We start from the raw sequence: 26,571 nt of genomic DNA on the forward strand, positions 1-26,571 counted from the left end.
ACAATAGAAGCAGCTAAATATCATGGATTAGCATATACCACACAAGTGGATAGTGCTTTTCAAGCACAATTTCCGAACATTTGTCGGTATATTATCGGAAATAACGTAATTTTTTGGTCCGCTAGCCAGTATTCCCGCAGCAAACTAAAACAATTGTCCACCTCAGTGTCGCTGAAAGTGGTGGATATTTACCTCCACATCGGCGAATAAGTGTTAACTGCAGTAATTTACTTTGAATTCAACGGCTTGAAAGCTTCAAGACACATTGGATAATATAAATTTTAGCTAATAATAGAACATGGCAACTGGCGTCCTGGACAAAAGATAACGCGGTTTAGGCGCTCTCTGAAAAGGTTTATTTGAAATATTTGTTTCTTTCAGTGTAAGTGGCATGCCTGAGAGTTAGCTAAGTGTAACTTAAAGCGCAACCACCACTATAACAAAAAATAAGATACAACATTTTAACGGGCGTGGCAAAGCCAATTCCTGGTGAATTGCGCTATGAAATTCTATTTGTACAAGAAAAAGATGGCCCTCAGAACTGGTTCATTTCGTTATAATTAATTTCTTAATCATCTTGCTAAGCAGTACGTTGCTATCATAATTAAAAAGGCCAGGAAATGGCGCATTTCTGTTGTACTTAAAACAATTCATATCTAATTACAATTAGCGATCAAATGTTTTTTCCCAATTTTTTCCGAAAAGGAAAACGGCTGTAGTTTGATGCGAAGTTTGCAAAATCGGTGTTAGTGGAAAAATTATCATTGTAAAGAATGTTTTTTTGCTTTTCCATACGGGCATTATGTTTGAAAGAGGATGACTCAAGAAACATTCATTAACTTCTTCATATCTTGGTTCTACATGAGCGGAATACTAATGACATGTGAAAATTTAATTATCATTTCTGGTCTTTCTTACGCTATTTTCTTATTCTCTCGTGGTAGTCATTGAAAAGCATTTGAATATTGCCGGAAATTGTGTAAAATACATTTCTCCTAAAGCTTGAAAAGAAATCCAGCAAAAAATACATGATGTGTTGTTACAATTAAGCCCCGAAGAATTGGTCGAAGAAAACTACGCCTTCTTGTAACCAAAATGCCTGACCTTACAGGAAGAAGTTCCAAATATTTAAGCCTTTCAGCTTTCAAATATTTTCACCAAGCTTAAGGCCTGATTATTCATGCGAGACGATTTCAACATTGTTGATCCTAGCAATGTGCACGATTCAAGTCACATATCAAACCATAATAAATGGTATAGCCTCTATAGTCTCTCCGAAACCCAGCGGCTTAAGGTGGCTCAAAACAGTTTCCAGCACTTAGATTTCGATTGGTCGTTTACAACCACTCTTTATCACTTGACGCTACAATCATGGTATCAAAAACCTGCCCAATCATCATTGGTGAACACGTTGTTATCATTTTCGTGACACAATATGTTACCATAGCAACAGAATGACCTGCTAAAAACACCCTTAATTAAAGCTTTAATAGCAGTACGGTGAATGTTTTTCATATAATCAAATTTTAATAAGCATGATGAGACGTAAGTATTAGCAAAGTTTAAAAAAACTCTTTTCATAGAGTTCAGAACCACCTTAAATTTTCAAAACTTTAAAAATGACCCATCAAAATCTAACTGCTGGAAACTGTTTTGAGCCACTTTAATATATATAGAGCTCACTAATTACGAAAAATTAGCCGAAGTAGCTTACGTTCTCCAAACTACGCAGAACCTGGTCATTTCACCGTAGTTTGCAGAGGACGGCAAGAAATATTTACTGTGATTTGTCTTTAGGTCGTTGCTCTGGAATCAAGACCCAAGACTTCACTCTTAATGTTTTTCGCTCGCTAGTTGTACACATTACTACCGACGAAGGGGGCGGGGGGAATAACCCTGTGATGATCCAACTACCCATCCAAGTTGGGGGGGGGGGGGAACTATGGAACTATGGCTGGTCGTTTCATGCTGTTAAAACTGAAGGGAAGCCTTCGCCCGATGTTCAATAGCTTTACTTTCCCCTTGTCATTTTCTCTCGAGATGTACTGAGCAAAAAAAAATTGTGCACAGTCATCCTCTACTCTAGAGGTTCGAAACGCGTTCGTTATAAAAAGCATATCGTTCAGCGGATTCTCCCCACCAGAAAAAAAAAACATTTGAGCCTCCGCAGAGGGAAGAGGCACAGTGAATCATGTTCAAAGTATCTTTTATACCTGTTCACTTTCTGTGCGGGGAGACTATTTTGAAGTTTGTCCCAAACTGGCGCGGGATCTGTATTCAGTTTGGTAAGGAACTGTCAAAGTTGTGTATCAGGAAGGCCCTATGGTTAGTTCACTGACCTCCAGATTGAGCAGTCCAGGTTCGAGCCTTGGCCGGTGACATTGTGTTGTGTTCTTGGGCAATGCTGGGAGTTTTCCTGATATGGACCAGTACCTCATTCGGGTGGGCAGGTGTGTGTGTGTGTGTGTGGGGGGGGGGGGGGGGGGGGGAAGAATTCTCCTGGTCTCTTCAGGCTACGGAAACCAGAGATAAGCACCAGCCTGATGGACCCCTAGGCTTGAATGCAGACTAATAAACCTTACTATAGTTGAGATGACTAACCTTACCACACAGTCATGCAAAGTTGAGGTACCTGGTAATTTGTGATTTGTAATCAGATATGAGAGAAATCGATTGGTCTGTAGAGACCACCATCCAAGTAAAACCTGAACCCAGCAATAAGAGCAAGGAAGCAAGAGTAAAGGTTGTGTGAAAATTGATTTATTTACCTCCACCTGTTGCATTACATAGTGCTAATTAAAACACAAAATATACGCAGAGTTGTCCCTTGGCGTACATTTTTTCTTGACAGTGACACCACAATAAAAAATATCACTTTAAATATAGTTCTACTGCAATTATTGACTGACACTAGCATTACTGGTAATACATATCCTTTGCTTTTGAGGTCACATCCTTCTCCTGTCTCAAGTGACTCACTCTGGCTGAGGAGTGTAGCGCATGTAACCTTTGCCTGAGGGCATATCTTTGGTTTTCACTCCCTTGGGAAACAGCTTTGCCACGTCTTCTGGCTTGACTGTAGGAAGAACCATACAGTCTCCGCCGGCCTAGAGAAAATTAAAAATCATACATCAATGTCATTTTCCAAAAAGTTAGCAGTGTTTTGATAGGAAAGCAAGATGGTCTGTTGTCCGTGTTTACTTTTCTCGCATCTGCTTCTATATGAATATCCACTATACAAGAAGATTGTTATGGACATGTTAACCTCTACACTGTTATGTAAGCAATCAATCTGTATAAGTCCAAGGATTGCTGCCCTTCACAACTTACTTTCCAATCTGCAGGAGTGGCAACTTTCTTTGTGGCAGTCAACTGCAGTGAGTCTATCACACGTAAAATTTCACTACAAATAAAAGAAACTTAAAGTTAATTACTATAAGTAATGCTTTCATTTTTTTTTCCAACAAGGCTCTTGGCATGCATACTTTGCAGGAATTCTTGAGTACAATTGCAGAGAAGAGCAAGAAGTTAATTGTTTCCCATGATATTAGAAAACAAATGATAAGAAAAAATTCCTTTTACACGTAACACTTGAAGCTCTCAGGCACAAAATCACATATAATAGTGCACAAGTTTTGAAATACACTTAGGCTGACCAACCAATTAAATGGTCTCACTGACAGGCTGGCATACATGCATTAGTCATCACAAAGACTGAACAGTAAAATATAACTGCTATGACTGGACTGAACTTGCAATCAACTATCTGCAAGTTGCAATAGGTCACCAAAAATATTAGAAAAAAAAACCAGTGTGCTCAGACTTGCAACAGTTTTAAACCAAGACATGTACACTTGCAGTCAACTCTGTTTATAATATTATCACTCAAGTTTCTGCACTCACTCAAAATTGCGTCCCGTGGTAGCAGGGTAAAGGAGAGACAACTTCAGTCTCTTGTCCGGTCCAATAATGAACACCTACATAATTATGATGAGAAAATGCAGAAATTTAAAAACTTTGCAAACTCTCATTCAACTGATTACTCAGATTGTGTAGTTCCAGAAAATATCCATACCCCCACCAGGGAGGGAATTTCACGTAAGCCCCCCTCCTCCCTGGAATTTCCATTTTTTGAACACAAAAATAACCCTCGCCCCCTCCGCAATTTCCACAAGTATTATGTACACCCCCCATACATTCTGGAAAAAAATAGTTCTGGCAAGAAAGTGTGTTAAAGTTAAGTAATTAATACTCCAAACACTTTTGCACGTCACTGCTGTTTATTCTCGATCAATCGTAACATCTGAAGATACACACAAAGAAAACGTAAGGCAATTTATTTGAACATGCTTTAAGAGAAAAATAGATAAAAATAGTAACTTGCCAAGTTACCTTCCTATAACACTAAGTCCATTTGTAAATGCAGTAAAATTTTCATTGAAGGACTGATAAGATGAGTGTGGATGAAAGTGACACCATACTTTTATCATGAAAACGATCGCTAACACACTCGCGACAAAGCCCAATTTTACAGCAAAATTACATACAGACAGACAGAGATAAACAAGAATAAGAAATTCTCAAGTTCGTGAAATCGTAACATCATTTCTACCTTTATAAACAAACTAATTTTCACGAAGGAAATTGACTGCCAGTCAACAGCTTCGAAGAGCAATGCAGAAACAAATTAGGCTGGTCACCAGTGCTTTTCGGTCCACAAGGTGACTCCATGTAGACTGGTAACAAGTAATGGCAGCCATTTCTACGCTTCACAGTTGTTAGCTTCCAAAGTGCTTTTTGAAGAAAGAAAATTTATTTCAAATATTATGTGATTCAAATACAAGTATTCAAGCTACTGTTTTTTCATGTGAAAGATCTACTTAGTAGGTAACGAAGGATTTTTGAACAGCTAGATAGATACTTGAATCCCTATTGAATCAAAGGGCATCTGAAAACTAAATCAACTGTCCAACCCCTCCCCTCCAGAATTTCTTGGGTCTTTGACCCCCCACCTCTCTGGAATTTCCAATTCCCTTCATGGTGGGGGTATGGAAATTTTCTGGAACCACACATTACTAAGAAAACCTGGATTCAAGTTCCTTGAGTCCAGTAACGGCCCAAGAGAGGTATCCTTTCAGGCTCTTAAGGTAATGTAAAGACTGTGTTTGATGACCACATTTCCAAACATTGAGAAGATAGTTGAAAATACGAAGTATGAAGTGGAGTATTTTTGAGAAACTTCAGGGTGTTTGGAAATGTGGTCAAACACTGTCTAGAGTGTTTGATATATCTTCTCAACCAAAACTAAAACTACGGAGAAAACAGAGAAAGAAAGTCATAAAAATCTATGTTAATAATATTTAAAATCAAATATCCAAACACAGTCACGATCATGATTTCCTTTGTTTAAACTTGATGGATTATTAATGAGTATGAGAAGTAATAGAAAAAGGTAGGAAAAAAGTTTTTGGTATTAAGAACATAAGGTAGTTAAAAGGGTCTTTGAAAAACATTTTTTTTGGAAAGATGCACCTCATAGTTGTTTCATTACTTTATTTAATTGTTCCTTGGGCAAAAAGTTTAGATCAGGATTGTGGTGCTGTAGGTAAAGGGACGGGCTAACATTTCATATGGAAGGGTAAATGAAAGGGTTACCTTAGTTTCCTCCTAAAAAATGGTGTATATAGGGGAATGGACCTGAGGAATGGGGGGGGGGGGGGGGGAAGCCTCTCCATACAACACCTTGTTCAGTACTTCCCAGGAGGGACAAGAGACTTAATTCTAAATTGAGTAAAACTTACAGCACGAGCAGTAAGTGGGAGACCTTGAGCATCCTTCTCGTCAGGGTCAATCATGCCAAGTTTAACAGCCAGATCCCGCCCCTCATCAGCAATTATTGGATAAGGGAATTCGCCATTATAGTTGCTCTCAAACATTATATCCTTGATCCATCCTTTGTGAGATTCAACTCCATCACATGATAAGGCAATAAGTTTCACTCCTCGTTTTTTAAATTCCTCAAGCAAGTTGGCAACACGTCCCAACTCCGTGGTACACACAGGTGTGTAGTCAGCAGGATGCGAAAAAAGGATTGCCCAACTAAAAAAAAAGGTGGTCAGTTACTGGTGATTTTATTGAGCAGCAAAGGTTACACTACATATATTGAAATATTAATAATTATCAATAATTAAAAATTATCAGTTAAATGTTACCCAATTCAGGTAAGGATCTAGGTTGGTTACATTTTGGAGTTACAGTGTTGGAAATTAAATTTTGTCAGCACTCACCATTCGCGCAAGCGACTCTTAAAATCCACTCACGCAGTGTAATTTTCACTTGCCCAGAAAGATGCCTCCCCTCAATTTGCAAACAGTTTCTATTTCAAGATGACATATCTTCGTGAAATTCATTTCTTAGAAAGCAAATCTTCAATTCTAATTCTCATGCACTCAGTACTGCTGGCTGAACTGAGCTGATCTGCAGTATCCCTTCATAGACCTGTTAACCGTTATGTATTAGTTATCACTGAATGAAGCCATATTTTGTCTTTTTACGAAACACCACATTGTTCTGTGTTATTGGCACATTATTTGGGCAATTCTCGAAAGATAAAAAAGGTAAAAGAAAGACACTGGTAATTTTTTTGTTTAGAGATATATTTCTTGCCAAAATGGCTTCTCCGGAACAATGACTAACTACACTTATTACAATAACATTAATTAAACAATAAAATGATTGAAAATACCCAAGTAAATATAAAATAATTAAAATAAGTATCTCAAAGAAGCATTTAAAATTTTTTCGAAAAGTTTTACCTAAGAAAACGTCTATACCCTGGCTCAGCTACAAACAGTTCAAGGTGAGAGTAATTCTTTAGTTTATTGAAAAGAAGGTAATATTTTATTTCCTTGCACATGTTTATATATCCCTGATTATTTTGAACTCCCTGTACAGTGCTCAAATTATCAACAGCCTTAAGTGTAAGACACCACCACGTACTTTACATAGTCACGTTGCACTCGATACGTGTACATAAATCATTAAATTAATATTCAATCGATTTCTGGAATGGTGAGTTTGGGATGCTTGTGACTGCAATCCAACATTTTGCAACAGGATGGCCAAACATATGCTACAATACTTTGTTCCCAAAAGTTTTGTAATATATATGTTGAGGTTGAAATGTTGTGGTCATTTGACCATGCCTTTATTCTGACTGTATGTTTTTCCAAGACTGCACATTAAATATGAATATGCATAGCGGTTAGATTTCACATGAACTGACAGTCACTCATCCATTAACAAATATGGGTGTGTCTATAGTAAGACCCAAATTGAGTGACCATAAAATATTGAATTCTATGTTTTATCGGCCATAAAATTGGACACGTTAATTTGTTGACGATTTAGATCTCGATGTACGACCATATACAATACAATACATTTTAAATCTTCTTAAACATCTACTAAAACAAACTTAAAACTTCTGTGATTACCTTGAACGTGATCGTAACATAAGAATCCAAATAATTCCAAATAATTTATTAATAGCACTAAATTAAAAATGCTTCGACTTGCGCCGCAAATGTCAATATAAGATATACGCTTATATTGCACACGTCGGGAATCTTTTACAGGATTGAGCTTAACATTTGTAAGGCTCGTCAATCGGGCATATTACGTGGTGATAAGGTGATAATTTGATCAAGTCAGTGGATGCTAATTTTCCCTGGCAGTTTTAATCTTCAATGCATATGAGCCACCACATTATTTTAGCGCAGAGCCGCTGTGTTAGCCTAGCCTATAATCAACTATAAAACGTCAAGCGAATGCCACAACAGTCTTCGAAAAATACCTTTTAACGAGGGAGCAGTCCCCGAAGCAGTCAGGGAAGTTTGATTGTGCAATCTTGAGCTTACTAGTATGGACACGTTTGCACAAAAATTGTGTACGGATATAAATAAAAGTTGTACTTACGAGTCTTTTATATACTCGTGGAACTGAATTTCCCCTTGACTTGTGTCGACTTTGAAGTTGGGGAACTCATCTCCAAGATTCACCATGACTGCTAAACTCTCCTTCTTTCACCGAACGTCCGACGTGAGTAATAAAGCAGCACGCTGCTAACACTTCGACCAATGATGACTCGCCAAGAATCAGCTTTCCGTTCATGTGATTGGACGACAAGGAACATGACTATGTCACGCGGTTTTGCTCAGTGTCGAGACAAAGAACCCATTTCCAGCAACCAACCAACCAACCAAGCAGTGATCAGAAGAAAGAAAATGTTCAGTGGTTTATATAATGGGTCTTAGAGAGTCCAACTTAAAGAAAACCCCTTCCTGAAAAGGCTGAAATGGAAACTCAGTACCGTGAAAACCAATGTCACACAACGATACAGACACACACGAACGCGGAAGACTGCACTGAAGACTCTCATATCAGACTAGCACATCCCACGTTACTGAAACACGTACAGCAGAAATGTTCGATTGCTGATCAACTGAGTGTTTCTCAAATATTACAAAACCTAAAATTTTCGTCCTATTTAGATTTTTTTCTACATAAATTGTGGAAACTGATAAGTTTAATTTCAGGATTACTTCCGGGCCGATAGCGTTACTCTAAATATATACCGGGGTCATATTGGGTTTTGTATGATTAAGGTTATTTCAGAATTGCATCTGTAGCCCTTGCGCGAAAATGAGGGAGCGAATGGGGGACAAGAAAATTAGAGACGATTTCTCGACAAGGAACATGACTATATGTCACGCGATTTTCGTATGTGTCGAGACAAAGAACCCAACCAACCAACCACACCGATCACAAAGCAGTGATCAGAAGAAAAAACTGTTCAAAGGTTTATATAATGGGTCTTGGAAAGTCCAACTTAGAAAAAAAAACATTCCTGAAAAGGCTGAAATGGAAACTCAGTACCGTGAAAACCAATGTCACACAACGATACAGACACACAGGAACAAGCATGGAAGACTTTCATATCAGACTAGTACATCCCGCGTTACTGAAACCCGTACAACAGAAATGTTCGGTTGCTGATCAACTGAGTGTTTCTCAGATATTACAAACCTTAAATTTTCGTCTTATTTCGATTTTTTTCTACATAAATCATGTACTGATAAGTTTCATTTCAGGATTTAGAAAAATATTGCTTTACTTCCGAGTACTTTGACGGTCCTTTGTTGTTGGTGTGCCGATAACGTTACTCTAAATATATACCAGGGTCATATTCGGTTTTCGTATGATCAAGGTTATTTCAGAATTGCATCTGTAGCGCTTGCGCGAAAATGAGAGAAGGAATGGGGGACAAGAACATTAAAGACGATTGCTCGACAAGGAGCATGACTATGTCACGCGATTTTCGTATGTGTCGACACAAAGAACCCAACCAGCCAACCACACCGATCACAAAGCAGTGATCAGAAAAAAAAAAATGTTCAAAGGTTTATATAAAGGGTCGTGGAGAGTCCAACTTAAAGAAAATCCCGTCCTGAAAAGGCTGAAATGGAAATTCAGTGCCATGACACCAATGTCACGATACAGTCACACAGGAACAAACATGAAGACTCTCATATCAGACTAGCACATCCTACGTCACTGAAATACGTACTGTAGAAATGTTCGGTTGCTGATCAACTGAATGTCTCTCAAATATTACAAACCTAAAATTTTCGTCCTATTTACATTTTTTTACATAAATTATGTACTGATAAACTTCATTTCAGGATTTAGAAAAAAATTGCTTTACTTCCTAGTACTTTATGACGGTCATATGTTGCTGTTGGGCGAATAGCGTTACTCTATAAAATATATACCAGGGTCATATTGGGTCTTTTTGCTATTAAGCTTATTTCCGACTTACTTCTGTAGCGCTAGCGCGAAAATGAGGGAAGGAGTGGCGGACAAGAAAATTAGAGATGTTTGTTGCATTGTCATCAAAGTTCCTAGCACAATAGTGCATAATCAGGTTGACATAAAACAACAAAACAAAACCATCAACGGAACCATTTGTGCTCTCAAATTTTATTTTCATGGCATTTGTTGAAAAATAAAATTGCGAGAACTGAGAGATCTACTTTCGTATTAGAGTTTACTCTGTCGCACGAGTCAGCAATCAAACACTGCACTTGTCAGTCGAAAACGTCCGAAAAGTAAACGTTTTTCCAACACAAAATAACGAATGAAATTGACTGCTAAAATGAGCGACAGAGTGAGTTCAATGAATTGTTCCCTTGTTCCTGGGGCGAATATAGGATGTTAGAGAAGGGGGCTTAAGATACGGACCCCCGAAGCCGCTCCTTTGTAGGGGGGGGTGGGGGGGGTCCGGGGTCCGAAGTTTTTAATATTGAGGTCCTCGGAAATGGGATTTGCGGCATTCCGAGGCTAAGTCAGCGTATGATAATGTCTCATTTTTTAAAAATTGAGGGGGTTCCCCCGAATCCCCCGAGCCCCCCAAGATCCGCTCCAGCTTGCTTCTACTTTCGTGTTTCTAATACTATCTTTGTTTCGGGTCATTATAATTTCTTTCCCTCTCCATTTTATGTTAAAAAAAGAAGCTAACCAGGCTTGCGGCTAAAAGCTTATATCCATATATGCTCATATATAAAAATCTGAAAACCTTCCTCATCCGAGCTCGCATTTTATCTAGAAACAAATTTACAACTGAAGAAAAATATAAAAATATTGATAACATATTTTGAGTTATACCTGAGCTAAAATTTTGATGATTTGTTTCTCTTGTCATAAAATGCAATTTAAAAAAATTATTATCTTCCTCCGTTCGAGGAATCTCCAGAATTCTTGCCTTTTTTATGTCATTCAGTTTTGTCGACAACAAACCCCCAGGGGTTGATATAGGGTCATTTTGATATTTACAGAACATTTCGCTATTTACAATTGGCTCACTACGCACGCGTAAGCATATCCTTTCCACGTGACCAATACGTCACGCACGCGTGTTGCATGTCACCAGACCGACCAATCAAACTATAGTCATTTTGAGATCAGCACATGGTGCTCAACCTATCAATACGCCGAAGAAATCTGAAAACGCGACATTCACTTGGGGCAGAAACGCTTCAGTCCACCCTTCAGGGTCAGGTTTAAACATATAATTATCGTGACATTTTCGAAATGTTTTAGTCCACACTAAAACTCAAAGCCGGCATTTGTAAATTCCTCCGGTTTAGTGTGGACGGAGCGCCTGACCATAGAAATAAAGCTTCGTTTTCAAATTTCTCCAGCGTAGTATGGACGGGGCCTGAGACAAATTTAGAACATAAACATGTACAAAGCAAACTGCAGATTGGTCTGCACGTAAGCATGAGTTCAAACGTCGCTTTTCATATCTGCGAATGAGAATTTAAAAAAGTCGAATAAAAAATAGCAAACTTCTGTCGAAAATTCGACTGACCAAGTCGAAGATGTGAGAAGAGTTACATTTGAGTGCAGTGACATGTCGGATTTCACTAGGATTTAATTCCTGAATTAGATTCGGCAAATGTGAAATGCAACGTTTAAACCACTAGGCTTAAAACTTGTTCTACACTAACAGAATTCCCTGATACAGCTGTTTCTTGATTCTTGGGCGGCTTTGCTAAGCAAGGTCCCCCTTCAGACATCAGTGAACTTCAGGGGTGGTTTTCCAGTGAATTCAGTAGATTTGCATGTGGATCTGAAATCCTGGTTCTTCATTGACAACGTCTCTCGTTCTTTCGCCTCATCTCCTGTATAGAAAAAAAGGAACAAACTCACTTCAAGCAGTGAATTGCCTTTCACGCAATGTCAAAGACTTCTAACGAAAAAGAAAATCATTTCACAACAGAAACAACATCTGTGACACCAACAACTATTGATACACAATGCTCGAAACTTTTATTAAGACCTGTGCCCGATAACTTGGCTTTCAATCGGAGAATACGTTCAAGCAATTGCCAGAGCGTAGTCAAGCGATCAAAAAGAAAACCCACCACATCTGTCAAATGATCCTCACGGGACAATTATGATCACTTCAGTACAAAAGTAGTTTTAGGCTTCCAGATTGTAAAGAACGAATGAAAACAAAACAATTGCTATGTTAAAGAAAAAAAACCGGAATTGGGGATGAGAGTGTGGGAGATAAAGAAAGAAATGAAACAGACGAAACATGGGAAGAGAGGGAAGGCCCCAGGAGCCACTGCTGAACTTACCAGAATAAGACAAACCTCAGCTGGAACTTTTGCTCTCCTTTTTCTTGAGTTTAAATAACAGAGATTCCACGTTTGAGTTCAAGGCGTAATAGACGTTCGCATTGTCTGGAATGACAAGCTCGGCTGGAATACAAAGGAATTACATAAGATAAACAATCTTAACATGACAGGTCATTTTTTATTGGGAGATTCATTAAAGCAGTATCCAATAGACCAATTTCGATATATTAAAATTCAGTCTAACACAATAGACCTCAGCACGAGGCTCTGGGGAATAAACCCCACAAACTCTGTAGTTATTCCCCAGAGCCTCGTGCTGAGGCCTATTGTTTTAGGCTGAATTTTAATATATCAAAATTGGTCTATTAATTGTACCGTACAACGAAAAAATGTGTGCCGGAGGAGCCGGACGGATGGACCCAGGCAGGGTGACCCGAACCCCCCCCCCCCCCTTTTTTGGCGAAAAAGTGTGGCCAAAATGTACCCCAACCACTTTCAATCGATACCTTTTCGTCTCAGACTGGCTAATTTCACCCCTAAGCCTCGCTTCAAAAGTCCAAATTTGTTAATTTATCATGAACGAATTGCCAAATCCGCAAAGAAGAAAAGAATACCCATGTGAAAACAACAAGAAAATGCCAGAGGTTTGACAAGGCTTACCCCGAAGGATGAATTTTGAGTCGCTGAGTAGACATAACCGGACATACGAATGACGAGTTAGAATCGCCCCGAGTCAGAGTACCTCAAGCTACTGAGCAACACGTTTACTGTCTAAAACCGTCTTCTCTCAATCAGTTGCTGTTCCAGAAAGGACATTATGTACGTACGAATACCAATAGCAATGGGAACAAACAAGGAAGCCCTCATGTTAAAATTTAGACAAGTATTTTGTTTACACTGAACATCTTCAAGTTTTAGTCCTGAGCATTTGATATGAAATATCCACGATTGTTTTTGCTTAATATTCACTTGCCCTGCGATTCTTCAGAACACTGTGTCGATATTGTAAAGAGAAGTTAGATAAAGGGACAATCGCTTGTTACTCTGCAGACTTACCTCCACTACTGAGAACTTGTACAAGAGCGTATTCACTGGGATCGCCTCTCATTTCACGTTTCTCCAAACAAGTCCGAATGACAGCGGGAGTTCGCTCGTCATCTGACAGCTGTCAATCACAAGCAAACACCATTTACACCATATACCATAAAGAACTACTCTCCCGGAAAGATGGCGTGACGATCTAAAATAACTGGAGACTGAAAACACCGTTGAAACATCATTTTAAATTACGTGACAGTCTCTAGTTCCCTTAGCTTGTCACGCAATTTAAAGTCATTTTGCAATTGAATTTTCAGTCCCAGTTTGGCTCACTGAGAGTCTCCGCGTGACAGCTCATAAGATGACTTGGGGTACACGATAAATAATGAAATATCACAATGACGGGAAAACTGAGAAGACTGAAAGGGATCGTGATCTTAGGATTTAATAAAATCGAGAGAAGGTAACGGATCAGTTACAGAGCTGAAAGGAAACAACAATAAACATGTGACCCATCGACAATCTGAGAGAATTTAACCTTTGTGAGAAAACTTCAGATTGCATCTTCAGGGATGGCTTCTGATCCGTTATATTCTCTCGGCGTATGGTTAACTTTCAGTGTTCCTCAAGCCCCAAAATAATCCCACAAGTGCTCGCGCGGATACTCTCGACCCAGGCCAGGCCAACACTCTTTTTCAAAGTCAAAAGTTGGCGGAAACGGTGTTCCAGAAATGACTGACACGAGTGTTAATTTTTTTATCAGTTCAACGACAAAGGCGTGCTTACCCAGATGCCCCTGTAGATAACTCCACCAGACTTTGTATCTTCCAGTCCCTCGATGCTCACTCGAATAATGCAGCCAGCATGCGCCGATTTACCAGAGGGACTGGGCGGTTGAGGAAGCCGTAGCGGTAGAGATCGTCGTGATATACCAGTTTTCTTTATATCAGGAGGTGTGGGGGGTAAGATACGTGTCCGAGGGAGGGAAAATGAGATGTTTTTTGTCACTGATGTGTCCGATCCTGACGATACACCGGAAGATGTGGACGATGACGACGAGCCAGAGTTCTGTCAATCAATCAATCAAGTTGTTGTTTAACTATGAAACCGTGTTCCTTTGCGGCTGACCATTACTACTTGATCATTTAAACGGAATTAAAATCTGAACTAATAACTACAGCTGGAAACCCAGTGGAGAAATAGAAAGAGGTGACTGAGCAACTTGAATAGGTTGATTACAAGACACAACGTCTTAGGGTGCCAGGGTAGTGATTATAATCTGCAAAGATTAATATTTTCCTAAACATGAGAACTTCGCCAAAATGAGATACGGAAAGCTTCCATGCTGAAAGTTCTACACAAAAATGATTCTAATGCCTCATGCATTATTAAACACAAACAGTAGACAAATGGGCTGAGAAAGACAAAACTACAGTCGCCGGTATACAACTTACATTTCTTTCGTGTCGGCGAGGCATGACTGGCGAATTCTCGTTAGACTTGCAGGGTTTATCAGCGACAGGAGGAGAAAGACTTTGTGATGCAAACTGTGTCAGTAAATTCAATTTGCTGATGTCTGGTTCACTCAGCATCCGCCTGAAAAAAAATAACGCAAGAAATGTTTGCTCGTTGATAGAAGTTTGTCCTGAAAGCCTTAGAGCCATGTTAGAATATTGATATATCGAACGTGGCTTGCTTGCATCAGCACTTGTTTTTGTTTGTTCGTTTTGTCGCTGTTATTTATTCGCAAAACAAGTAAAGAAGGCCTTCTTACTTATCACGCAATCTTTCTGCAAAGACTATATGACAAGAGAAAAGGGCCAAGAGAATGTAACGTAAGTGATTTCTCAAACGGGGTGGGACTTCAGATGGTCCAATACTCCAATTTCACATTTAGATCACAGAAGTAATAGGCTTAAGTTAATTATTAACAATTCCAAAGAAGCATGTGACAAAGAAGCCTGTTTGCAACCTTGTTCTCGTGGTCCTCTCTCCGGAGTTAGAGAGAGGACCCTGGGAACGAGGTTGGCTTGTTTGTTGGTAGACCTGTTTGTTACCATCTTGTCATTAAATCTATTTACCTCAAAAAAAGCATACAAACCTTATGGTTGCACCCCTCTTTTTCGTGTATTTGAGTTCTATTCTTTCAACCTTACACGACTTGTGATAGCTGTAGACAGGATCAACAAAACACATCATGAGTCACTCAGAAATCACTGAAATCCGAGACATAAATCGGGCGCATTTCAACAACAGAAATTTAGAAAAGCAAGAAAAGTACTTTAAAGATAAAGGTTATTTCTTTCATTTTTCAAAATTCCACACTTGACGAGTAAATTCTTCTGGAATTTTACTACAATATATTTGAATTGTTTGAAAAAGGAGAAGTGTGGACTTGTTCAATGTGCCATTTGTTGAAGCAATTTTCTTCAGCCACATATGTGTGGAGCATTTAGAACTAAAAGCATATTCATTTAGAAACTCCTCTATTTGAGAGAAATGGAAATACTTTTATATCTAATAACGATTTTATATATCCTAACTCATGCTTCTATTTCATCGTGAACAGTTCAACGTTTTTTCTACACTTCGCTTAATTTTTCATCTCTACGTATATTAGAGTGCCGCGCATCACTAAGAATTCATGTTTTGTATTTATTTTTTTCCTGGTAGTTGTGGCTGTCGTTTAAAGGAAATATTTATTGACGGTCACACAGTAACAAAACGAAAGTGTTGTGTGTATGAAAGCGGTCACACAACAGAAATATGCCCCAAACGAATTTAAAAATGAGAAACAATGGATTGGTTACAATCAAAATTGTGATAGCAAACAATCAAATCCAAGACACTGCATAGCCAACTGACCAACTACAATGTATTACTAACTAACCTCTCTGATTCTGAAAAGATCTCTATGTTATTGAACCACCGTCGAAATGCTTCATCAGGGACAATTATGTAGTTTTTGGCAGCTTCTTGTAACAGTTTTATTTGAGCAATTATTTCAAACTCCTGAAATTGAAAGCAGATCGGAAAATTCAAAGTTAACAATGTTGAAGACAGGATATTGTCCACAGTGTTCAGTTACAAAAGATGTATTTTTTTAACTGTCACCTACTTTTCTTCTCTTTTCAAAGTTGATCAAGCCATCCTGCATAAAAAGAAAGCAAAACGTATTCAGCCATTCACCAGAGCATACTTGCCAACAGGACGACTACTGTACCGTAAGTCCACCTTTACTCTTGTGAGTGAGTATTGTCGAGGTGAAACTGGGTTGAGGTTAAATTTTTTAGCAGACATCATAAAAGACCGCAGTCGAAAATTATAGCGTAAACTTTACTCAGGGCGTCACTCAGGGCAACACATACAAAATCGTGGTTTGTGAAGTAAAAAATCGTCAATGATAACAGAACAATGACCGAGTGTCTTCTACACCCAAAGAGCTTTTTTTTCTTTTCTTTTTTTTTTCTTGTTGTTGTTGTTTTGTTTGTTGTTGTTTTTTCTCTGTTGTCGTTGTTTTTCGGGGGGGAGGGGTTGGTGGAGATTTGACTAGAAATTGTCATTAATTAAGCTGTTGACATACATCTACTAAGTGTTTTCTTCCACAATGATGTACTGACCAAGAAAAAGATTTCAAAGAAACTACTATGCAACCAGCCAAAGAATGGAAAGCAAACACATCAAGAAAAGAAAGACTTGGAAGGATATTAGTAAATCGGATTGTTTATTTGATTTTTTATCCCTACCAGCTCCTCACTGTTCCACAGCTATAATGGACATCTAAAATTCATAGCTCCCTTCAATGTTTAAACATTTAAGAATTGATATTCCTCTCAAAAATTAGTGTATTCACTTTTAACACAATTTGTCAGTTGCCACTGGATCCTTCATAGTACATCAGTTTGTTATTATGTACTACTTAAGCTATGGGAAGACAGTAAACCAATTCATCTCACCTCTGTAAAGTCAGGAAGTGCTGTATCTAACATCATTAAGTCTGTTAGAAATGTACCCAAATATGGAACTGTCCCTTGGATAACTCCCTTCAAAAAAGAACAATACCTTGTTTTGATAACCAAGTTGTATCTTAAATATTTTTTAATAAATGAGGATAGTGATGACGAGCCCTTACAAAGTGCAGTGATGGGCTGGACGAGTGGAAGGGTAGACAGAGAATTTTCTCACAATAATCATATCAAATAGAGTAATGACAAAACAGCATTACCACAATGCATCTTTGTAAGAATGCACAATATATTATCTTCTACATTTTCTGAACTTCTCAAGTTTGACAATAATGTACGGCTTTGTAGGGTTTGGTGGGAGGCGCGATGGCCTCCTGGTTTGCATGCCCATCTTCGGATCAAGCAGTCCTGGTTTGAGCCCCAGCCAGGGTCACTGTGTGTGTTGAGTTCTTGGGCAAGACACTTAACTCTCACAGTGTCTCTCTCCACCCAGGTGTCTAAATGGGTACCAGTGAATTTAATGCTGTGGGGCAACCTTGTGGTGGACTAGCATAGCATAGCATAGCACATCCAGGGGGTAGTAGAAATACTCCTAGTTGCCTCATGCTACAGAAACTGGGATAAGTTCAGTCTTGATGGGCCACTTGGCTCGTATGCAGACTTTACCTACCTTTGTAGGTGTAGGGCTGTTACCACTATTGTTGTATCATCTGATATACATCCATGTCACCACTTACCAGGTCCACAAGTCTAGACTTGCGTTTCTTCAGATTTGTCAATTTCTTTGTTGGTGAGGAATCCAATTGTGCCCACTTTGCAGTTCCTTCCTGTTGAATATTTCAAACAACTTCAGAGACCACAAGAGATATGTGCCTTGCTAATTGACCACAAGTAACTCTTACCTTTAATCAGCTTCCTTTTTTAATTTACTTTTTGTATTGATAAGGTTCCTACTGACTTTGTTTAAAACTCAATATAAAGTTGGCTAGCTTTAATATCATAGATAAGGCCATGTGTATAGAGGATCTACATGTATGTAGAAACCATGTGGCCATGTGCATGCATCGCAAGCCTATAATTCTAGCCATTATTATCTGTCTAATTGCATTCAACAAACAACAATGCTACTTAACTAATTTGGTGAGATCCTTGGGACCTTGCAGGTGCACTGCTTATGCTAAGGGAAATGTTTCAAGGATTTTTCCATTTCTCATTTATGACATCATATTCAGACCATACAGTCTGCATACTGACTGAGAGTCAAAAACACTTAATACTTTTCTGTGATTCCTGCTACTTTAAAGCACAACTGGATGTATTGTGTACCATATATTGTTTTCGTAAGTTTATGCTTACAAAGTATGTGGTGTCTGAATCAGTCTAATGCAGCTAAGAGTCAAGGAGGTCAGAAAGTCAAAGGGTGGGTTTTTCTACAATGTGCAACAACCCTTTTTATGGAGGGAGAGTGAGAGGAAGAGATCTTTCATTACCATACTTAGTGTTAATTTGAACTCTATCAAAATGTCACCTGCCACATGTACTAACCTTCATAAGAAGTTCTCTACTGCTCTGCTGATTGCTGTCTTCCGAGAAAATGCTTGACAGCTCTTGGTACAATGCAAGAAGGTCTCTGGCAAGATGACATGACAAATTATTATTTAATAGAGCAGTAAATTGTACATTATATTCAATACATTGATTGATTAAATTGCAAACCTTATTGCTCTTCCTGTTTATAAAGGGTCTCCAGCACAGTTTGTAAGTCAGATTAGTTTACTTATCTTTCCATTTAATCAAGTCTATATTTCTTCCTAGTGGAGGCACGGTGAACTCATGGTTAGTGTGCTCGATTCCGGATCAAGTGGTCCGGGTTCAAGCCCCAGCTGGGGACATTGTGTTGTGTTCTTGGGCAAGACAATAATATTAATTCTCAGAGTGCCTACATACGCCCAGGTGTACAAATGGGTACCGGCGAACTTATCCTGGGGGGAGAAGAAATACTGACTGTCACTTCATGCTACTGAAACCATGAGGATAAACTCCTATATTCCTTCCTAATTTTTGACATTATGTTCTGGTTAATATTGATCCTCAAATTCTTCCAAATCCCTCCAAATCCTTTTTCTCAGTGCTGTCAGCTTGTCTACTGCTCATTTGCAATCAGTAAATGTAATGACCACGTTAGTATAATATTATTCAAAAAGCAGCATTTACTTAGCAACGTGAGACCAGGATTTCTTGAGCCTGTGTATTGGAGCTGATTGCAAGCCTGATAAAATAGCTTTCAGTGACGAGAAGTTCTTAAGATCTCTGCATTCCTATCAAACATAATGAGAAATCAATTTTAATTAATACTGGGCGCTTCGAGCACCTGTCTACTCACCTTGCCATAATTACTTTTATATTTTTTCTTTTTCAATAACATTTGTAGTTAGCATTTTCCTTGGTACACCTGTAGTTTACCAAAGGACATAAAACTTTAAACTGTCAAACTAGACTGCCTTAATTTTGATTACAGGTATTTTTAAAACAACCCACCATGCAGTTAAAACTTAAAATCACTGTGATCAGCATAATAAACAGTACCACATTAAAGTCTTCATCGACAGTTTCACTACTAACACTACAGATTCAGGCCTGGTGGAATCTATACCCTCAAGTGTTCCTACATTATTTTTAAAATTAACATTACCTGTGCGACATTTATCCATCGTGCAATATATCTCCCCCTCATGTTAGGCCCGCTACTCTTGCTTTCTGTGCATGTTAGTATGGAAGAGATGACACGGAGAGATACAGCATTGAACTGGTCCACTGTGGCCTTAACTGTTTCAGCTTTACCTTCCTTTTTGTTCTTGCCCCATACGCACCCCAGACAATGCCAAGCTATAACTCTCTTGAACAGCTTCTAAAATGTGGAATAATAACACATGTACTGCATTAGTAAAATGTTCTCAATGAAACTTTAAATTTTGTTGTGTTGTCCTTCGTTAGCTACTAGTCATAGTTCTTTCTGTGACATACAGTCAGATAAGATGGTACACTATAGAATCTTAAAGTTAAATATTATGTACAATTTGAAGCTGTTGGAACAAGATTGCCACCTTAGTCAGCCAAGCAATGGTAGAGCAGGGGTGATGAACAGTATCTACCCAAGACATACTGAGATGCTGTGATCCTTTCTTGACTTATATTAAACGATTTCAGATTCCAAGACAGAAGGAAAGACACATAAAGGAGACTTTGTGATTCACCACAGAAGGTTCAAAGATTTCAGAATTGGTTCTTAAATTTCCGAGACCGTTGATTTGCCAGGTACTAGTCTCCACCCTTATTTTTAGCAGGTTCAAATCCCAATGAAGAATTTTTACAGCTTAATAATCTTTTCAGTGGTGAAATAGTTGCTTCACCTGCATTTCTCATAAATTTATGTCCTACAAATTTACAACATAACATGCCCAGCTTAATTTCAGATTAAATACCAGATCCGGTCAGAACATACATGCTCATATTGATAGCATATTCCGTCACTGTGATATCACAATAACTAGGATTTTTTTGTCTCAAGTGTGCACTTGTTCCAAAAAATACACTGACAACAGCTATATGTATCTCTCGACAATTGACCCTTGGGGATAAATAGGTTGTTAGTTAAGCACAACCGGTTGGAAACAGAAAAGGTGGCACTTACAGCATCCATCACTGTTAACTGAGCAGCACATTCCCTGGCTGGAATAGAGAGCAGATCCATTCCAGACTCTTCTGGGATGGCGCACATATCATTGTTGACACCATGATTTAATTTAGGTGACACAGGTAGCTGACAGGTAACAATGTCAAAATCTGGAGAAAAACATCAAACAAGAATGGTCAGTTTGGAAATTATAACATCTAAATGACATTTGCAGTACTTAACTTGGGTAAAGCTGCAGACTCATATTCAGCTCTACACGTTTCATCCTCTAACTTTTTCCGTATTGATTCATACATACTGTAGTTCTACAGAGATCTATGTCTCAGTGTCTCATATAAAAAAGCATAATGTTACGCCCAATTTTCATTACCAGTTAGGTAATGTAATATATTTATCTGCAACATGCACAAAAATAAATCTCCCAATAATAGGAGTTATTTACTTCACATGCTACTTGTCACATGAATACTGCAATTATTTAAAATACATTACCAGCACTACAGTATACTCCCAGTACTAGGGATGATGAATCATTATCATCATTATTAAAATCCAGATATTGGAGACTGAGACAACAAGCACAGAAAAACAAGTCTTTGTAACTTATTCCAAGACACCAAGGTCAGATCGAAAGTTTTTGAGACCCAAGGTCTTCTAGTAGGTACCGTTTGCACCTCTAATATTTGAGGGAGGCTAGTACATGTATATAGCATTGAGCAAAAGAGCTCACAGCTGCCATCTTTGCATGATCAGAGGTTTGATATGAACACAAGAGGAAATCGTAGTATTCCAAATGAAGCAAGTGCCTCACCCTCATCTTCATATGGAGTGATCTGGAACTTATCAAGCCGAAGTTTGATTTTCTTAGCAAGGTCTTCCCCATGACTGCTTCTCATTTCCAATGTTACAAAGTTGAGTATGCTATTCAGAGTTGTGTACTTCGGAGAATCATCAAAATCAAATGAAAAATTCTCCAACCATACATTAAACACTGAAGCAACACCCCTACAAAAAGAAAAGAGATACTGCACAGTCAAGTGTTAAGGCCTAAAGACAAAGTCTGCTAAGATGTATAAGAATTACTGTATGGCTCACTGGTACCAGCAATTAATTCCGATTTCAGCACGCATCTATAGACTAGCTCAACAAAGAAGATAAGTCCAATAACAGAAATAAAAGCATTTCTTTTATAAGAGATTTAATCAACATCAGTTCTCAGAAATTAAGATTATTTTAGTTTGCAACAGTATTTAACACGAAGGTGGAAGTTATAAATAAGTTAATGATGCCACGGCATGGTCAAACCACTGGTAGAATCATTGCATTCATTTAGAAACCCCACTCTGTTTTGACCATATAATGATGTCATACTTTGGTCCATAAGAGTACATCTATGTACTAACTATCAACAATTTGTTGATTGCAAATGAGACCATAAAATTTATCACTCCAAGGGTTTCATTAATGCTTTCAATAGGAGGGCAGGCAACTGGTTTTAACAGGCAAGCAAAACTTTGTGACCTGAACTTTTTTTATAAGAAAAACTTTCCTCTAGATGGTCAAACCAGGCAGGTAAAATTATCCTCACAGCCGGTCAATTTGCACAATGCCTGGCTGGCACTTAATGAATGAAACTCCTGCATCTAGCTATACACTATACTTATCAGCTATTTGTAGGTCACAAATGAGACCTTTAAGTTTATCACTCATACAAATTGTCATGCCTACAGATTTTTAAGAACTCCTTGTTTGTTTTTGGTCTACTGACTAACTGACCAGTTGTTACCTGAGTACCCTGTCAACAACCTCCTCTTTTTCGTGAGCCTCATTCCGCAAGAAAAGTCGGTACCTGAAATTTCCAATAAACATAGCGTAAGGATATTGTAACAAGAAATTTATCACTGAACAGAGAGAGCATTAAAATATACTGATGACTTGCAATGAACATGGTGTTGAAGGCAACCACTTTTAGTATTTGCCAATATGAAAGTTATAGAGAAAAATAACTAACACTTGCCGTGGATTACCTGTAAACTAGCTGTTTAGCTAAGCATAACTCCACGTTAAATAAAGTATATTATCTGTATCTTGTCTTGTGCTAGATGTATAATTTTCTATGTCATCTCACGAACTAAATTACAATTTATTATTTTCTCCTTTCAAAACTATGTTTACACTTGGTACCTGAGCATGGTGCCCAGGTACGATTCTTGCTGGGCACTTAGGTGAACCCACCTTTTTTTCGAGTATTCAACCCAGAATTCAGGCACAGTGCCCATTCCCCACTACAAGGTCTGGACCTTTTACATGGACACCAAATGGTATTTAGGTCCTTGGAGAACACCGTGTCTGAACACAACACTATTTTGTACCAGTGCCCCAGCACCAGTGCTCAGGCACCGAGTGTGAACAAAGCCTAAGATGTGCGTAGAAGCACCGCTCCTTCTATTTGTCTAAAGTTATGTTCACAGCTGGATGGTGTTTAAAGGGGAAAAAAAGACACTTGTACTGCATTTCATGCTGGTTCCTTCTCATGGCTCCTTAACTGTTTCATTCTGATCTAAACTCACGAATCTCAGAGGTACTACTATGTTGACTTTTTAGCTCCAGTAATTCATATCAGCACCATAGGGCCTTTTAAAGCCATATCACGTAAAGAAACTGCAACTGTTTTGGTCACCATGGCAAGTGAAAAAAATATTTGGCTACTGAAATTTTGGCGCAAGTTGCCAATTGGTAATCAATACGGGGTAAGAGACCTCAACAAGTAACTAAAGAGACTATTTTAAATTTAAATGATGAATAACCACTTGCTTCAGAAGGAAATAAATCTTCTCATAGACTGCAACATGTAGCTTATGCATAACATATACAATCTTGTATGGCATTATGAAGTTGGAAATGGGGTGAAGAGAAAATAGTGTGAAAAGTTTCCTCATGCACACACACAGAACAAAATCATACCTGTCATGCTGGTATGGAACTCAAGCAAATCCTCTTATATAATTTCATGTGATGCAGTGGTCTCCCAACAATCAAGCAGGGAGAAAGAATTAATTGATTGGGAATCTTTCAAGTCAAATCCACTTTCCAACATTTAGTGTCTGATTTTTACAAGGCAATTATGTATCAGAAACTAGCCTTCCCTTGTTAATCTGTAGAGAGATGGTAGGGAGGCAAGAGGGAAAAAGTGGCAAAACAGGAAGTTCTGAGAAGGACTATTTTGGGACAAGGGCAGAAAAAATATATAATGTTTACTTGACAAGCTTTTAATAATTTATAAACATTGCCATTTGTAGACTAGGGTTACAGTGAGCCCCCGCATATCAAATTCTCATACTGTGTTGCAAGAAAATCCTGTCTGATATATAGCCGTGCTGGTGGATTTTCCAGTCTGGCTAGTAGATTCAGACTGTCCATCACTTGCCCAATGGCAACTGAAGTTGGGGAAAAAATTTGGAGGAAATTCAAACTACAGAAGTACCCTGTAAGAGATCAAGTCTTGGGGGGTTAGCAACAATGACTTTTGGACTGGCACATTATGGAGCTTAGCCAATGGGAAAAATGCGTTTTCCTTACACCAAGCTGGGTGTGAGACAAATTTGAACACACAGCTGGCCCTTGCCCTCACTACATGTTTCTTGAACTCTGTTGTCCCAAACTCCCCGCTAGCTCAAACTCAATAGTTTTCTCTTGGATATGCTTCAACAGCTATCTGGAGTCCCTGCTATTTTGAATATATTTTTAATTTTCCCTTGAGAGTTCAAGTTAGCGCTGTTCAACTGTACAAGCCAACTCTGTCAATATTATATTTTTTATCTTGATGTTTCGAGATCTCAGGAACTTGGTATAAAGGCAATCATGCATCTTTGATCTTCCCTTGTAATTAACAAACTGACGTCATAAAATAGCGCTAGTTTGGACAATAGGCCCCATTAACTTCAAAGATGAGTGATTTCTTTGTACTTGGACAAATGATGTGGAAAATTATGTCAACAGTAAGTTTCAAGATAAAAGAAAACATTTTTAAAGTACTTTAATTTGTCGGTATCGACGCAAAATGAGAGTTTGTGAGTTCAGTTCTTTAAAAATATATATTCGAATTCGTCATTTCAGGTTGTGAAAATCGGCTAGTCAAGCCCATAGGTAAACTAACCATGTTGAAATCTCTTGTGTAGAAAATTTTCTCAAGCGCGAATGTTCGAATGAAGCCGCTAAATCGAAATATTTTACATGTCGAAACCAAAAGAAATAATCCCGAATAATAACAATTGAAGAGTACACGATGAAACGCAGGAAATTGTCTAGACCAGTTGAAAAGAAACCAAACAACAACAAGTTGGTAAAAAAAAAAATTATTCAACTATAAGCTTAAGCTAAAGTACTCACCGCTCGAACAAAAGATCTGCAATTTCTGTCGCCTGGGCAAAAGTTCTGTAGGTACTCAAGAAAGCTATAAGATATCCAGGATCAAGCTCCTCTAACGAAGCAGCTGAAGGTGCGAGGTGCTCCACAAGTTTTGCTAGGGAACCGGCTTTAATTGTTCTTATACGGATGGTTTCCCACAGAAGGTGAGAAATGTCTTCATCAGGGGAAGGTAACACCTTGTCACTTGAGTGATATCGAACTTTCTTCAAGGACACCGAATAAATGGCTTCTTGTTCGCGCTCTTCTTTCCAGAACACTTTCTAAACACAATCACAGTATCAAGAGCTTAGTGTTAATCGAAATATTACATTTTGCTGGTATAATCTTATTGCGAAATTTTACAAAACAGCCCGCAAGACAGTTTGCATTGAAATTACAGAAGTCAACATTGAAGAGCCAAATTGTTAAGGAAAAATTATTTTGCAAGAATTTCCGGCAGGAAATTTCGCCTGAATTTTTTAGTGTTGCTCTCGTTCTAAACCATGGAAACCATTTTCAAAATTATATTGTCGCCTTTTAAGAAAAGTAAGTCCCTATACCTACTAATGAATGCAGTAAATTTGTAAGAGCTTTTACACCAAATTATTGCGGTTAGCATAACTGGTCCACGTCGTACTTGTCGCCGCTTTATACAAAGTTAATAAAAACTCGCCCGAAACAATGCCCAATGCATGAGAATACACCATATAATAGATTTAACTCATCACTTTTTTACAATTTCAACCTGGGGAATACTTAAAAAGGTGTGTTCTAAAAGATAAACCAATATTTTGCTAGGATGTGTGAACGCGTTATAGTTTGAAGGTGTCCAAGGTGAACTGACCTGATTTGGAGTCTGCGAACGCGGTAGATCCTGAGCGGGCATCATGTCCAAGCCTCCAACGGCCGAATACCGTGTCCTGTTAACTTTTAAACAGCAGAAGATCCACGTTTCTCATTCTAGAATTTTACCATAAAATCGCAGCTTGCGAAGGTCAAATACTCGGCGATGTCTGTGTGAAGCTTCGCTGTGTGTCTGCATATTGGACAACACTTGTGAATGGCCTCCCACGTGATGTCAATGTTATTCTACACTCACCGGAAGTAGAAATGCAACAGCCTGGACCACCGAAAAACCACGACGGAAACCCCGACGCAAATGCAATAACAACGCACATTTATTATGCCCTAATCCATTTTTGCGAGGAAACAGTTATGAAAAGTGGCGTTTTCTCGCGATAAAACAGAAGCTCTCTAAAAC

The 26,571-nt window shown here is 38.5% G+C and overlaps 2 protein-coding genes across 2 annotated transcripts; both read right to left on the bottom strand.

The window, feature by feature from the left end:
• Positions 1-2,744: 2,744 nt before the first annotated feature.
• On the bottom strand, positions 2,745-8,135 carry LOC110067244 (peroxiredoxin-6-like). Its single transcript, XM_020774548.2, has 5 exons — positions 7,978-8,135; positions 5,802-6,099; positions 3,904-3,977; positions 3,331-3,403; positions 2,745-3,107 (listed from the first exon to the last, which is right to left on the bottom strand). The coding sequence occupies exons 1-5, from the start codon at positions 8,061-8,063 to the stop codon at positions 2,976-2,978; spliced, it is 663 nt and encodes a 220-aa protein (XP_020630207.1). The 5' UTR covers positions 8,064-8,135; the 3' UTR covers positions 2,745-2,975.
• A 1,890-nt stretch (positions 8,136-10,025) lies between these two features.
• On the bottom strand, positions 10,026-26,377 carry LOC110067194 (ral guanine nucleotide dissociation stimulator-like 1). The gene is made up of 18 exons (XM_020774497.2): positions 26,155-26,377; positions 25,293-25,591; positions 22,690-22,752; positions 21,715-21,908; positions 20,901-21,052; positions 19,902-20,117; positions 19,424-19,527; positions 18,755-18,839; positions 17,947-18,036; positions 17,201-17,287; positions 16,363-16,395; positions 16,135-16,256; positions 15,346-15,414; positions 14,699-14,840; positions 14,031-14,312; positions 13,263-13,371; positions 12,207-12,329; positions 10,026-11,744 (listed from the first exon to the last, which is right to left on the bottom strand). Exons 1-17 carry the CDS (start codon positions 26,197-26,199, stop codon positions 12,223-12,225), a joined length of 2,199 nt encoding a protein of 732 aa, XP_020630156.2. The 5' UTR covers positions 26,200-26,377; the 3' UTR covers positions 10,026-11,744; positions 12,207-12,222.
• Between the last annotated feature and the right edge of the window lie 194 nt (positions 26,378-26,571).

Source organism: Orbicella faveolata, unplaced genomic scaffold, assembly GCF_042242905.1.
Source record: "Orbicella faveolata isolate gen_17 unplaced genomic scaffold, um_ofav_v1 contig_36, whole genome shotgun sequence".
In the NCBI taxonomy this organism is placed as follows: Eukaryota; Metazoa; Cnidaria; class Anthozoa; order Scleractinia; family Merulinidae; genus Orbicella; species Orbicella faveolata.

Excerpts from the sequence above, each read along its gene's own strand:
- LOC110067244 (XM_020774548.2), bottom strand. The coding sequence starts at position 8,063 with ATGGTGAATCTTGGAGATGAGTTCCCCAACTTCAAAGTCGACACAAGT. Across the intron at positions 3,404-3,903 it reads ACCACGGGACGCAATTTTGA|TGAAATTTTACGTGTGATAG; the intron begins GTGAGTGCAGAA and ends TTTTATTTGTAG. Across the intron at positions 3,108-3,330 it reads CCACTCCTGCAGATTGGAAA|GCCGGCGGAGACTGTATGGT; the intron begins GTAAGTTGTGAA and ends AATTTTCTCTAG.
- LOC110067194 (XM_020774497.2), bottom strand. The coding sequence starts at position 26,199 with ATGATGCCCGCTCAGGATCTACCGCGTTCGCAGACTCCAAATCAG. Across the intron at positions 18,840-19,423 it reads TCCTGGTCTCACGTTGCTAA|AGACCTTCTTGCATTGTACC; the intron begins GTAAATGCTGCT and ends TCATCTTGCCAG. Across the intron at positions 18,037-18,754 it reads GTAGAGAACTTCTTATGAAG|GAAGGAACTGCAAAGTGGGC; the intron begins GTTAGTACATGT and ends AATATTCAACAG.